At 30.6% G+C, this 15,014-nt stretch overlaps 2 protein-coding genes across 2 annotated transcripts; one reads left to right on the top strand and one right to left on the bottom strand.

The window, feature by feature from the left end:
- Positions 1 to 2,225: 2,225 nt before the first annotated feature.
- On the top strand, positions 2,226 to 4,299 carry LOC111628230 (tigger transposable element-derived protein 1-like). The gene has a single exon (XM_023371974.1). The coding sequence runs from the start codon at positions 2,473 to 2,475 to the stop codon at positions 4,195 to 4,197; it is 1,725 nt and encodes a 574-aa protein (XP_023227742.1). The 5' UTR covers positions 2,226 to 2,472; the 3' UTR covers positions 4,198 to 4,299.
- Positions 4,300 to 7,786: 3,487 nt separating this feature from the next.
- LOC111628238 (serine/threonine-protein kinase B-raf-like) lies at positions 7,787 to 14,894 on the bottom strand. Its single transcript, XM_023371987.1, has 3 exons — positions 14,739 to 14,894; positions 12,961 to 13,095; positions 7,787 to 8,447 (listed from the first exon to the last, which is right to left on the bottom strand). Exons 1-3 carry the CDS (start codon positions 14,850 to 14,852, stop codon positions 8,262 to 8,264), a joined length of 435 nt encoding a protein of 144 aa, XP_023227755.1. The 5' UTR covers positions 14,853 to 14,894; the 3' UTR covers positions 7,787 to 8,261.
- Between the last annotated feature and the right edge of the window lie 120 nt (positions 14,895 to 15,014).

Here is a 15,014-nt window from a genome sequence, read left to right as displayed (position 1 = left end):
GGGGTCAATGCGGCTAAGGGGTCACAACCTTTTTTTTTTTTTTGCTTATACAGAGACCTCAACATTTTTTTTTTTTTTTTTTTTTTTTTATAAAACAGCCTTAAATGTTAATGAGGTTTATTAAATATTATTTTTAATCTGGTAAATAAATATAATTAATAAATTGAATAATTGATTTCTCCTTATTACATCATTATTGGGCTGCAATTTGAAAAAAATTGTAGACCTATAAATTCCCACCGTCGTCTGTCTATCGTTTCTTAATTTCGAGAACGGTGTTAGATAGCTGAAAGTCAAATCCAGACATGAAAAGCCTAGAGACAGGAGGTCCCGATTAACTATATACAAACTTCTGTTTTCGGCCGAAAGTCATGTTATTTCAATTCAAGTTTGCTCTTGAACTGAGTTAGATGCATAACCGGATGACTTCGCTGTTAACAGGAAAAGTATGATGTACAGGGAGAAGCCACTACTAAACAAGTGTATTGTGATGATGTCACAATAAATAATCATTCATTAATAATATAGAATAATGGAAGCGCGATATTTATTTCATCATTAATTTATATACCAACATTTTAAAGTTAAATTATTTATTTTAAGAGTTTTATATAAACAATATTTAGAATGATTGTGGATAAGTGATTAATATTTAATAATTTATATCCAAGTTTTGTTATGCTTAAATAATATAATAAAAATGAAATAATGAAAGTTTTATTAAACTTTATAAATAACACAAAGAGAAGAGAAGCGGGCAGAAGAACTTACAACAACGGCAACAGAATCTACAACAGAAGGAGAAGAAATGGCAGAACCAGTAATTACTGAAACTGCAGAAACACAAAGAGAAGAGAAGCGTGCAGAAGAACTTACAACAACGGCAACAGAATCTACAACAGAAGGAGAAATGGCAGAACCAGTAATTACTTGACAAAGATTTTCCATTCTCACCTTTTAACAACNTAAAAATGAAATAATGAAAGTTTTATTAAACTTTATAAATTTATTTGGATGTATTTTAAACGTGTGTGTGGTTTACAATGTCTTAAATGCATCATTTCTCAGATCTATGTTATGAGATTCTAATGTAAAATTGTAGTGTAAACATCCTGTAATTACATATCTGCTTTCACTGTAATAGAATACTTTGTATATAAAATCTAGAATGTAATAAAGATTATTTGTTTTTAGAATAAAAATGAATTAATATAATACACTGCACAAACGGTAAGTAATAGCCTAATTACGATTTTGAATCTTTCTGGTGTTTATGAAAGAAATAGATATTTTACACTAAAATATGAAATTTTGCTAATTAAAGGATTATCTTGGGAACAAAGCTTTCCTCTTAATTAAAATGTTAATAGACAAATGAATTCCATCTGTTGTGTTTCATGTACTTAAAATAAACTTGTTTGTATTATAATGACCATAATTGTACAGGGTGTCTGTAAAATCCGTGTGCAATTTTAAAAATTTATAACTTTATTAGTTTTTGTGATAGACAAATTATGTAGAATGTATTGGAAATAAGAAAGTCTATACTGTACATATTTTTTATTGTTTTATTGTAGCCAAGTTCAGCCAACCAAAGGACACAGTTTACTTTTTCTTCAGTTGAAGCCACGAGCCACATGTAATTATGAAAAACAAGTATTTTTAGTTTCAAAAAATTGTTAAATTATTGTGTTAAAGAGTTACTAAATAATTTTACTTAAACTGGATACATTAAGCTTTCTAATACGTTTACAGATTTTTTCTATCACGAATACTAATAAAATTATAAATTTTTAAAATTGCACACGGACTTTATGGACACACTGTATAAACAAATAGTAGTATAATTTTAAAGATTATTTATTTTTTAAAATGTTCTACTTTTCATTTTGTAATTCCTTTATTAATTTAAAAATTTCGTATTCATCTCTCCTTAAATGCATTGTATACCTATACTGTTGCCAGCTGGCAGTCTTATAGACATTTAAATGTTTCTGTCAATAGTTTAAAATACCACATAAACAAAATTATATTTTAATTGAAAAAGTATTTTATAAAATTATTTCAGTAAGTTTACGTATAATGATAAATCAATTTTTTCATTGTAATTTTGAAAGCTTTTTATGATTCACAGGTGGACAGTACATCATCTGTGAATCATAAATTTTCAAACGTCAAAAAGTAACCATGTTTATATCTAACTTTTGGTAATAAATTCATTTTGCTATTTACACTTCTCTTTGTTTTATGGACCATCAGAGGTTGAAAAAAAAACAATCTTTGTATTGATTGGAGGACGGATAACCAAGGGGTCAAGGTGGTAGTCTTTTGCATCAACCCAATAGTTTCCAGCCGTTCTGGAACCTCACAAATTTCAGTTGCTCTTAGGCGTGCATGAGGTAAGCATTGCTTTTTTGAGTGTGCTAAACTTCGTTTTTTAGTTTTGTTTTTTATACTGTATATTTAATCAATATGGCACCGAAGAAAGAGAAAAGTGACAGTGAAAATAGAAAACGTTTTAGTGTAGCATTAAAGAAAGAAATTATTGCAAAATACGAGAATGGCATTCGTGTTTCTGACATCGCTAAAGAATATAATATGACAAAATTGACTATCTCTACAATTATTAAAAACAAAAAAGCATTTAAGGCTGTGAATGTGATATCGAAACAAAGATCTAAAGTTTTAGATGAAGTTGAAAAACTGTTGCTAATGTGGATCAATGAAAAGCAACTTGCTGGAGACAGTGTTAGTGAAGCTATAATTTGTGAAAAGGCTAAAAATTTATACAATGACTTGTTGACCCAGACACCCAGTACAAGTGCAGACAGGCAGGACTTTAAAGCGAGCCGAGGGTGGTTTGATAGGTTTCGTCGACGAACTGGCATTCACAGTGTCATAAGACACGGGGAGGCTTCAAGTTCAGATGAAAAAGCAGCAAAAGCATTTGTAGATGAATTCGCAGAGTTTGTAAAAAGTGAAGGATACGTCTGGAATCAAGTGTTTAATTGCGATGAGACCGGTCTTTTTTGGAAAAGAATGCCTAGACGAACGTACATAACCCAAGAAGAGAAAGCACTTCCCGGGCACAAGCCCATGAAGGACAGACTCACTCTTTTATTTTGCGCTAATGCAAGTGGTGACCTCAAAATCAAGCCACTTTTAGTCTACAACGCTGAAAATCCCCGTGCCTTTAAGAGCAAAAATGTGATAAAGTCCAAACTGCCTGTACAATGGAAGGCAAATAGTAAGGCATGGGTAACTCGGACTTTATTCATGGATTGGCTCACAGAAGTGTTTGCTCCTACTGTTAAAAATTATCTTCAGGAAATGGATCTTCCTCTTAGATGTCTTCTCTTAATGGATAATGCTCCAGCACATCCACCAAATTTGGAGGACGACTTGGATAGTGAACATGACTTCATCAAGGTCAAATTCCTTCCACCCAACACAACTCCATTACTGCAACCAATGGATCAGCAAGTGATTTCCAATTTTAAAAAGCTGTATACCAAGGCACTGTTTACCATGTGTTTTCAGGTTACCAATGATACCGACTTAACTCTTAGAGCTTTTTGGAAGGAGCATTTTAACATCCTGCATTGTATCAACCTTATTGACAAAGCCTGGAGTGAGGTCTCTCACCGCACTTTGCAATCGGCCTGGAGGAAACTTTGGCCAACTTGTGTCCCAGAGCGAAACTTTCAGGAATTTGAAGAAGAGAGCTCTCCTGATGTAGTGCATGAAATCGTGTCCATTGGCAAGAGTTTGAGAGTAGAGGTAGATGATGCAGACGTGGAGGAGTTGCTGAAAGACCATCAAAATGAACTAACGACAGAAGAGCTGGTTGCCATGCAGGAAGAACAGATGAAAGTCTTACAAGAAGAGCATTCGTCAGAGGAAGAGGCTAGGGAAGAAATCACCAGTGCTGAGATCAAGGAAATTTGCAGAAAATGGAATGATGTGCAGGAATTTATCGAGAAGCACCATCCTAACAAAGTTGTGGCTAATAGGGTCATTAATTTAATGAACGACACTGTGCTAGCGCATTTTAGAAAAATTTTGATTAAGAGAGCAAGACAATCAACTTTAGACCACTTTCTTGTTCCTTATCAAAAGAGACCTCGACTCGAAGAAACTCCCGATGCAGTGCTACCCGATATTTTTATGGAGGGGGATTCCTCTTCCAAGCATTAAGCTCCGTAGAAACAAAGGTATATACAGTGCTACTTTATTAAAGTTTACATATTTGTTGCTGTAATGATAGATACTACGTTTTGTTATATTTTCATCAAAGAAAACCCATTTTACAAATAAAATTACAAAAATACTGACGGCTAGAACGGATTAATTGTATTTGCATTAATTTCTATGGGAAAAATTGCTTCAATTAATGAACGGACTCGTGGAACGGATTACGTTCGTTAACCGGGGTTTTACTGTACTGTCATCCTTATATTTAGTTCATTTAATCTAAATGTTTGTATAAGCAAATGAAACAGGATCTAATTAATCTGTATATCGTCCTTTCTTTTAAACTTTTACAGCCAGTTTAGTGCCACTTCAAGCCTACCCAATATATTTAAAAAATTGGTTATGGGACTTACCAAAGGACGAAATAAGATCTTAAGAAATACTAATGTCTTCATATTTTGTCCTTGTTGAACACCAAAGGAGCTTAACGGTGGAGCCGGCTTATCAGAAGCTATTTTTCCGTCTCAATAAGCAAAACACTATAAAAATTTCCTTTCGGCGATGTGACAATCATAAAAATGTACATTGATAAAAAAGGCGGACAGCCGGATGACCGAGCGGCTACCGCTCTCAGACCCGGGATTGAAATTTTATGGGGGCTCCATCCGGATATATTCGGCCCCATCGCTCACCACCTAGTTGACCCCACAATGGGCTTGTGTAGAAAAAAGCCCTCTTAGTGCCCACAGGACAAAGTTTTAAAAAATCTTAAGCTCCCTTAAATTACTCTACTTAAATAATATGAAATGAAAAAATGATGTTAATTTATGCATGTCCATCATGAGTCTAAACTTTTGAGATATTTAATTTAGAGTTGCGTACTTATTTAGATGCATGTTTACTTTTTAAAAATATTTCACAAACAAATATTTTTATATAAAACTTTAATAAATACATTTGTTTCATTTTATGTTTTATGTACTGTACATGTATGTAACACAAGCAGTAAAAATATTAATATAGCATGCATAAACAAAAACCAAAAACAAGAGATATCCAGAAATGTTTATTCCCACATGACAAATTTACAATGAAATCAGAGGAAAGATTTTTCAGCATGGGTCAACAATTGTCCAGCATTTAAAACAAGGTATATAAATAAATTTAACTATCTTCACTGTGATTTATTTATTACTCATGAAAGATAAAGCAATCAAATTCACTGTTGCTTTATTCATACAAGTAATTACAGAAACAGATGAATACAAATGTAGATGAAACAAAGTGCATGAAAGAGGAGAGGAGTACATTAATGCTACACAGTTAAGAATATCCAATCACAGTAGTGCTGAGTCAATTCTTGCAAATCTGTGGGAACGTGGGAAAGACCAATTCACATTTTAACTGATTGCTGTACACTTTCATGCTGGCAAAGTTTCTGTATACTTAATATACAAAGATCAAAATATTAACAACTGTAATATTTCTTCTTTGACGAAATGGAATGGTTATTGACTAGAACCGCAAGAAATTGCATCCTGGCTTCTAGTATTTTTTTCATGCGAGGTTCTCACATAAATTTATGAAATTCACATTCATATCAATATACACTGGAAAATGTTAATCCAACTTGAAATTTCAAACCAAGGCACTAAACCAAAGAATAGAAGACTTCTGTAAGTAAAACAATATCATGTGAACATATATTTGTTTATTCTTAATTAAATAATTATATACTATTTTTGTGGAAAGATTTTTCTTTATTTGATGAATAATATAACTATAAGCAAACAAAGAAATAAAATAGAATATTAATTCTTCTAAAATATTAGAAAAACAAATAGGTATTATATTTATTTTAGTAAAAATGCCTATTAATTAATTGCTTTTTATTGAATAGGAAAATTTATTCCATTTTTAGTGTAAACAATTAATGAAATATTAAAAATAACTGGTTATATATATTCATCCATTATTATATTCGATTAGCAATGTAGTTAATTAACTTTTGTCTCTGCATCTTTATGCATTGACAAAAGCTATTTATGATATTGAATGTCATCACTTGAATTTTTTTATTAATATGAGAGACCAACTCCTTTTTGATTCATAGATGGTCAAGCAGCATAAATCAGAGGGCACCAAACTTTTCTGACTGTCAACACCTTTAAGGATTCCTCGACCTTTTAATCGATCCCTCTCACAAAAGTCAATATCTTCTTAATTAATTACTTTGAAAGAATCTTCATTCATCTTCAGTTGAATTTAGAATTAAAACAAGTAGATAATGAATCCAGAAATGTTTTTAAACTGACTTATAAGTATTGGTATTATTAATTATTGGATAACATAATGTAAGTTTTCGTATTTTGTGATTTATATTGATATTTATAACAAGAAAAACATTACTCCATTTTATAAAATCTTTTTAGAAGAGGAAAATTAGCTAAATGATTGAAAGCAAAGTTAATTTTTTATCCTAATACAGTTTCTCACTAAAACTATTAATCACAAACTGTAAAACAGAAATTAGCAATTATGAAGAGAAAGTAATTTACTTAATTTTTAGTAATATCCTACAGTTTACTATACTTCTATTCTCTTATATTTTAAATATGCTTTAGAAATTTTTTTGCAAAACTATTATAATTACAGTGAATTACTGTTCATAAGACAAATATAAGTATTTTATTTTTTCAGATTAAACAAAACTTTTTCATTAAGAAAAACAGTTGATTAATAAAGTTTTTGTTATGTAATATTTTTAATTAAATCACCCATCACATCTGATGATAGTTTCTCAAGATTTCTGATACTTATGAATGAGTTTCTACTTCAATTTTCTCTTTTAATATATATTTTCTTCATAAATAATCTTTTTCTTTCCATAAAATCAAATGAATTTTAGGTCATGAGATAAATATTTTGTCTATTTTATTTCTCTTACTACTGTTTTGGTATCAAAGCATTGTCTTTATCTCTCTTTTTTATTTATATTTACATTTATCCCAGTAAGTTAAAAGAAATTCTGAGACATGCAAATAATTAATTGAATTAATTGAAATAATTTAACACTGAAATTACTTTTTTCTGTGTCACAAAAAAAATTTTTTTAATAAAGTTCCCTTAAAATTTAGCTATAATGGCTAAGACAGTTAAGATGCAGCCTATGCTTAAAGGGCCAGGATCAAATTTGGACAATCAATGCTGGATATTTTTCATTAGTGATACATTCCGGACACATTTGACTCTGTTTCTCATCACCCAGATGCTTCCATTGTGGTCCTGGTCAAACTCACAATGAGTATAGGAAAAAAAAGCAGTCCTCTTATTACTACTCTTAGAGGAAAAAAGTAAAATTTTAGTTAGCTGGAGTCAACTTATATTGATGACTGAGATTATTTAGGATTTTAGAAAATTAATTAAAACTTATATTCTTAACTGTTATATAAATTCTATTATTTTTAAACTTACCTTGTTATTTGCAAATTAGATTATAAAGATTTTAGCCTGAACAGTTTGCCTCTCTCTTTTTGATCTCCTTATACATCACAATCTTTTAGTCAAAAATATTTTGTGCACCAAACACTTCTGTTTATTCAAATTTATGTTGCAGAACCTTAGTTATTTCTTATATTTACAGCCAAATACTCTTGAAAACAAGTCTTTATCCAGGCACTGCTGATATGATACTTTTTACAGAGCACTATAATCATAATTTCAATATATTTGACATCACTAACTATACCAAATGTAACATAACTTACTATTTTATCCACATCAAATCTGATGTTCAATGTCACTACTTAACAATTAATAAAATGTCAATATTGCTAATCATAGCAAGGAACAAAAAGCTAAGATCCATAATGTTTGCTCAGTCAGTTAATATTATCATTCAGTATTATTGTTTCATCTTGGACACCTTGCAATATCTTTAAGGAAGATGCATCACATCTTTGTTTCATGGGAAAGGGAGGAACATGTAGCTGCAAGATTTTTTCAGAATCACAAATTGTATAGAAAATTGAAGGCTGAATGTGGATTCCAAAAGTTGATACCTCGAATCACATATTGTTTCCAGATGAAAACAAAGGAAATGCTCCAAACTGACTATTGATAGGTGTTTTTGGAGATGCACAGAGATAAATAAAATCTTCTGATTGTAAATGTGAACAATTAAAGGTTGGTTCCGATAAACTTCTATGAATTTTTGGTAGAGATTGAACTAATGATTCTAATGAAGCCAAAATCTGTAAAAAAAAATTATATGAATTAATTTTACATTAAAAAGTATTAAAAATTACTCAGTTTAACTTGAATGTTTTAGTATTTAACAATACTTGTCAGAAATAAATTAAAAGTTGGTGGTATTAGAAATTTTTAATTATTGCAGATTGATCATTGGAAAATTTTAATTAAATTAATTAACTTTTCAAAATTTTTACATCTAAAAAGTCATTAATGCTTACAGAATGCATAGCACCTAAACTAGCATTTCCCAATTAAGATTCTTTGGATCCAAGTGTTCTAAGTTTACACTTGGATTCAATGACTTATTTTCAGGAAGTTGTGGGTTTTAAATCTGATCAGAGACATTGTTAATGTTGGATATGAAAAATAAATTTAATAAATCAATTTAATAAATGATGAAAAAAATATAAACTCTGATGATAATTTACAGATTTTTTTCATCATTTATTAAATTGAACTAAATATAGCACCCTTTTCTTAACCAAATTTTTAAAAATGGAATTTTATTTTATTTTCCCTTTTTGATGGTTACTCATTTTCCCCAGCCTGTGATCATTAATTTATGACACAGAAGAGCCTTTCCCCTTACCTCAAAAGTTAAAAAAAATCTTTTCTAAATATTGATGATACAATTTAATACCATGGACGATATTTCTTTTATTTTTAACAAGTGTGCTAAACAAAATTTTCCTGATTGAAAATGTTGGAGATTATTAGACTGCTATCAGTCAAATTAGCATGATTTTAAAATGGGCCAGATGTTTGAATATCACCTCCAGCATTATTCACAAAATACATTTTCAGGGAATTACTAGTTTCTCAGGTTCCAAAGAAAGTTTGCTGACTGAATTGTTGGGACTTATTTATATATAATTATGATTAACAGCAACTTAATATCTCAAAATGCAATGTTATTAATTAATGCCAAGCAATTGCTGTAATATATTAGGCTATTATCTACTACTATTAATAATTAGATTTTAAGTAATTTGGTATCAGAGGTAGATATTAGGCACCATCTCTTATTGAAATTAATAATTATAATAATTTAATATTTATTAAATTTAGAATAATCCAGAAGAAATGTAACTGGAATGTGTCTGCATAGTAAGTGGGTGTTGCAGGTTCACATCCCACTCTCGGCTGGTTCTTTTGTTCCAGACTGTTTCAAATTATTTAATAAATATTAAATTTATAGTAATTGTTAATTTCAATAAGAGATGGTGTCTAATGTGTACCTCTATTACCAAATTACTTAAAATCTAATTATTATTATTATTATTATCAAAAAATAGCCCAATACATTACAGCAATTGTTTGGCATTGGTCAATCACGATTAGCATGCTCTTAAAGTGGGAGATCCAGACTATTAACCATGTGCAAATTTGTTAATTTTATTTTAAGAATGAAGTATCAATATAAGAAATTCCACTTAGGACATTTACAAGTTGTCTGTAGTGATAATTACACAATGGCAAGCTATGGAACTAAAAGGAAACTATCCATTTTGACTATAAAGGACAATCTCTGATTTAAAAAAAAAATGAAGCAGAAAGAGTGCAGAAAGATTTGGCAAGGAATTTAATTATTGATGCAAATTCAAGCTGTTAACTCAAAGAATAGGAAAATGTTAATGAAGAAAAAGAAAAGGCAACCAAATGAAGCTTGCAGAGCAGTGTTTAAATGATTTTAACCAGTATTGCATAAAAGAATTTCCAGTAAATGAGCAATGTTGTAATAAAAGATTCTGCAGTTTATATCTGAACTGGGTATTCAACATTTTCACACCAGCATCAAATGACTAGTGTGACAAACTTGAAATCTGACTTTAATTGCATTGTTGGTAATAGTGCAGAGATGAAGGTCAATGTCACCAAGTGGAAACTACACTCATGTTTGTAAAAATTGCAACACCATGAAGAAACTGTGCAAATTGAACTAAACTTACAGGAAATGTAAAGTAAGGTAAGACATGCAAATGAGTAGAATTACAAAGTGATTGCACATGAGTGGAACGAGAACCGGCTCCTTATCAGCTGCTTGTTCCAGATATATAAAGGATTGTAAAGATGTGTCGAAATCCATTTATCTTCCTCTGTCTGCAGTAAACGTTTCATTGGTAGTTAATATGCCTCATCAAAAGCGGAGGAAGCCATACCAAGAACTAATGGACGAGGCCGCATCATTGGTATGCAAGAGGGTGGATTTTCTTATCGAGAAATCGCAGCCCGCACGCAGTGTAATGCCACAACAGTGATGCATGTTTGGAAGAAATGGACTGAGGAGAACCAAATAAAGCAAAAACTTGGCAGTAGGGCAAGCAATAGCACAATAGCATGGGACGACAGACACCTCGTCTGCATGGCTGTGACGGACCATACAGCAGCCTCTCGTTTGTTAGCACAATGTTGGAGCACAGCTACAGGTGTTTTGTTGTCTAGCTCCACAATTCATTGCTGTCTTCTGCAGCATGAACTGCGTGCAAGGGTTCCTCTACGCAGGATTCCCCTCTTGCTGATTCACAGACACCTTTGACTTCAATGGGCTCAGCAACACAGCACGTAGCGTGCCCAGTGGCAACAAGTTGGTTTTTCTGACAAATCTCGCTACAATCTGCAGTACAATGATGGAAGAGTATGTGTCAGACATTACAGAGGGGAACATCTGCTCCCACAGTATGTTATCCAGCGTCATACTGCACAAACACCTGGCATTATGGTGTGAGATGCTATTGGGTATAATTGTCGATCCCATCTAGTGCACATTGCAGGACCTCAACAGTGATCACTTCATACAGGTAATTGTGGAGCCAGAGGTCCTGCCCCTTCTTCGATGCATTCCAGGTGCTGTATTTCAGCAGGATAATGCCCATGCACATGTTTCTCAGACTGCACAAGCCTTCTTCAGTACACAACAGGTTTTGCTTCTTCCATGGCCTGCTTATTCCCCAGATATGTCGCCCATCGAGCATATCTGGGATTTCATTGGTCGGCAACTCGCTCGTACAGCTGGTGGGGCACACAATAAGACTGAACTTTGGCATCAAGTCGAAGCCATCTGGAATGCCATTCCCCATTGTTGGTTCACTACGCTTGCAGGAGTAATGAACAAAAAAGATTATAGTTAAATAAAGTATGCAAAGAAAAAAAAAATCAAAGAACGAACATATGGCAAATTACATTCTATTTACCACCATGCAGAATAAGTTAAATCCAAATAAACATCACTGTTTAGAAAAATTAATTGGCACATAAAATATTGCTTAGAAATTTATTACCTAAATCCTAACATCTCAGTTCCTTTGTCCACATAACTCAAAAATGTGCACTTAGATCACTATAAATTTCACTTTTATTCAAAATTGGCCAGAAGTGGAAATAAATAATTTTGCATGCCAGCTCTTCAGATGACCTATTGATTATATTGGAAGAGATCAACATAGGACTCTTTTTTGAATAGTTTTGAATAGTTCATTAAAGTTCACACACACCGAAAAAACTGCAAATTTTTTTGCACTTTGACGTTTCAGTGTCCAGAGTCCAAAAATGTAAAAATCTGGAGATGGTTATTTTGCTGGATTGCCATGCTTTCCCTCTTATATGTAACAGACAGGAAAGTAAAAAACTGGTTTCGAAAGTGCGAGAAAACAGAAAAAAAGAGAATACAACAAAGAAGATCCTTATGCAGTGTATAGATTCATGGTGCCCAAAGTTTTTCATAGCCTTAGAAAATGTAGCAAGAAAAATGAAATATGATAGAGAAATTAGAAGTTTTTATGGTACCAATGGAAAAGAAATCATGGAGTCAGATGTTTTATGTCAGATCAATCTTACACATGAGGCTGAGGGAAAAGAAGTGAGAAAAGGATGAAGGCTACTGTAATGGAGACAGAGTTTGATATGAATAAAAAGGTTAAACAGAAAGATGCAAGATTGTTAGAGGAAATAAAGGAGAAAAAGAATACATAGGTAGTCAAAGAATGATAGGCAATTAACATGAAAGATGGGAAAGCACTAACATTGGCATTAGCACTACTTGATTATCCATTTCAGATAATAAAGTAGAGCAGATAAAGAGTGAAAGTTTGATCCAAAATATTTTATTCAGTAATAAAAAAAAATCTGGAAAATGAAGCTTTATTATACGATTTTTCTGCTTAATATTTTAGAATTTGCTTGAAATCTTGAACTTATAAAATATCAATTTTTTTAAAAATTATTCAAATGTAAGATAGAAGTTACTACTTTAACTGCCCCTGATAATAAGTTCAACCAGCTTGAAAATACGTGGGCTTTGATGAATGATGTGTTTAATGCTAGTTTTCTCCAATAAAGTAATTTTATAAAAATTAATAAAATAAAATACAGAAAAAGAAAAGTTGTTTAAACAAATAAAAGATTTCTTTAGAAATATTTTATGCTATGTATAATAAGTATCTAAAATTAAACATATTTTAATAAAAAATAGTCATTATATCTTTTCATATATTATTGTTTTAAATTTAAACTTACTTGACGAAAAAGTGGCCTATCTTCACGAGCAAATTTAATACAGTCTTGAATTAAGCGATTAAGAGCTTTTGGTGTATCTGATCTAACACTTTGAAGATCTGGTTGAAGATAACCATGACCAACCATAAACAGTATCTATTTCACAAAATAAAGTTTATTAATTTATACAATAAAAAATTGTCATTCATTAATAAATAAATTTCAATGAAGTAATTTATTGATTTTATTTATTTTGTGATTGAATTATTTATAAAATATAAATACCATAATTTTGTGCAAATAGCCTGTGGATTGTGTGTGTTTGAAAGCAGAAATGGCTTAAGTGAAAAACATGAAAATTCTTTACATGCTACAGACATGTTATAAAATGTATTTGTATATTTTTATTGTTTTTACCTTTTATTTACTTTTATGTTTATTTGCCAGTTTTAATGGATGTTGTTTTATACAGGGCTTTTGTTTAGGAAAGATAATCTCTTGTTCTCTGGAACATTACATGATTTAAACCATAATAAAGAAACTGCCATCATAATTTTTTTCTAAAATTATCAAAAACACACGTACATAGTCAACCATTAGTTCTTTCCTGTTCATTTTGTGTGTGTCAAAACAAAATTTCACCTGGAGTGGATGAAAATAGGAGTTACAGAGAATTCCCTTACATACACACACAAATGATGGTCTGGTCTTTATAATAAAAAAAAACATTAAAATCTTTCTTTATAAAATTACTTTATACACTACATTCTAAGTAAACACTCTATTGTCTTTGAAAAGGTTTCCTTGCTGTTTTCCTTTAGTAATAGACACCTCAATATTGTTTCAGTTTCTTGAACGAGATAAAGCAAGATAGAGTTGACCAATTTTATTCTTACTCTTTCCCCTATGTTTCTTTTTCTATTTGACAAAATAGCAAGTCTTTTCTTTTTAATTCCACATTGATAAAACAAAGATAACTTGTATGTACAATTAGTTAGTTGATAACACTCTAAATAACAGGCTTGTTAGATCATTACTTCCAACTGGATAATAAAATGTCATGTGATCACTATAGAAAGATATTAAAAAAAATTTGTTATAGAAGTGACACGATGCGGCTACCTTTTTTTAAAGTTTAAATTTAATGAAGTAAGTTTAAAATATGCTATTTGCCAAAATATTTAAAAATGCAACTTAATGGAAATTCTGTTGTCAAGCATGAACTAAATGAAGTCACTGACATCACTGCAAACATAAGTGTGATCACTAATCTGAAATCAATAAAACGTTTATTCTATAGTTAATATTTCTGCAAAATAAGTAGCCTGTACTTTCCGTCAGAACATAAAATGAATATAACCAAAATTCCATCTGGATTAGACAAAGATTACAGGAGTTATATGGAATTCACACACATGATGGCTTTTATATTATTATGAACATGCAATTAAACAATAATAAAATTTTAGAGTAACTTTTTATATTAATTTCATAAATATCTGTTATAAATTAATTGCAATCAACAGTTTAATATATGGATGAATGAAATCATATTGTGATAGTCTAAAGAAAAAGTTGTTTCAAATATATCCATTATATTATTTAATTTAAATAGATGAGGAATAAAACACTCTAACAAGTATTCATTTCATACTCTAAAATTCATCTAATATGTTTTCATAAGAATAAACATATAAACAATAAACACTTGATGTTATTACTTGAAATAATATTTGCGTTATATATGTACAAAATATTATTACTCTTTTATATTTATTATGGTTTTAAAATAAACTTACCTGATCTTTATTATTTATATGAGTATATGGGAGTTGTCCTGTAACTAATTCATATAATACAATACCAAAAGCATATACATCTGACTGGAATGAATATGGATTTGGATCTTTCATTCTTATGACTTCTGGTGCCTACAAAAAAAAGAACACTTGCTATAATTATTTCTGTCTTTAAACTGATAATATGATTTAGTATATTTAGTAATTTATGCTATATATTTTATATTGCATTGTATTTTATATAAATAATTATAATTTTTTACAGAAATGTAAATT

This window comes from Centruroides sculpturatus, unplaced genomic scaffold (genome assembly GCF_000671375.1).
Source record: "Centruroides sculpturatus isolate CEXI.00-Female unplaced genomic scaffold, Cexi_2.0 scaffold532, whole genome shotgun sequence".
In the NCBI taxonomy this organism is placed as follows: domain Eukaryota; kingdom Metazoa; phylum Arthropoda; class Arachnida; order Scorpiones; family Buthidae; genus Centruroides; species Centruroides sculpturatus.
The sequence above is the reverse complement of the archived record's forward strand: the minus strand, read 5'-3'. Positions and strand labels throughout refer to the sequence as shown.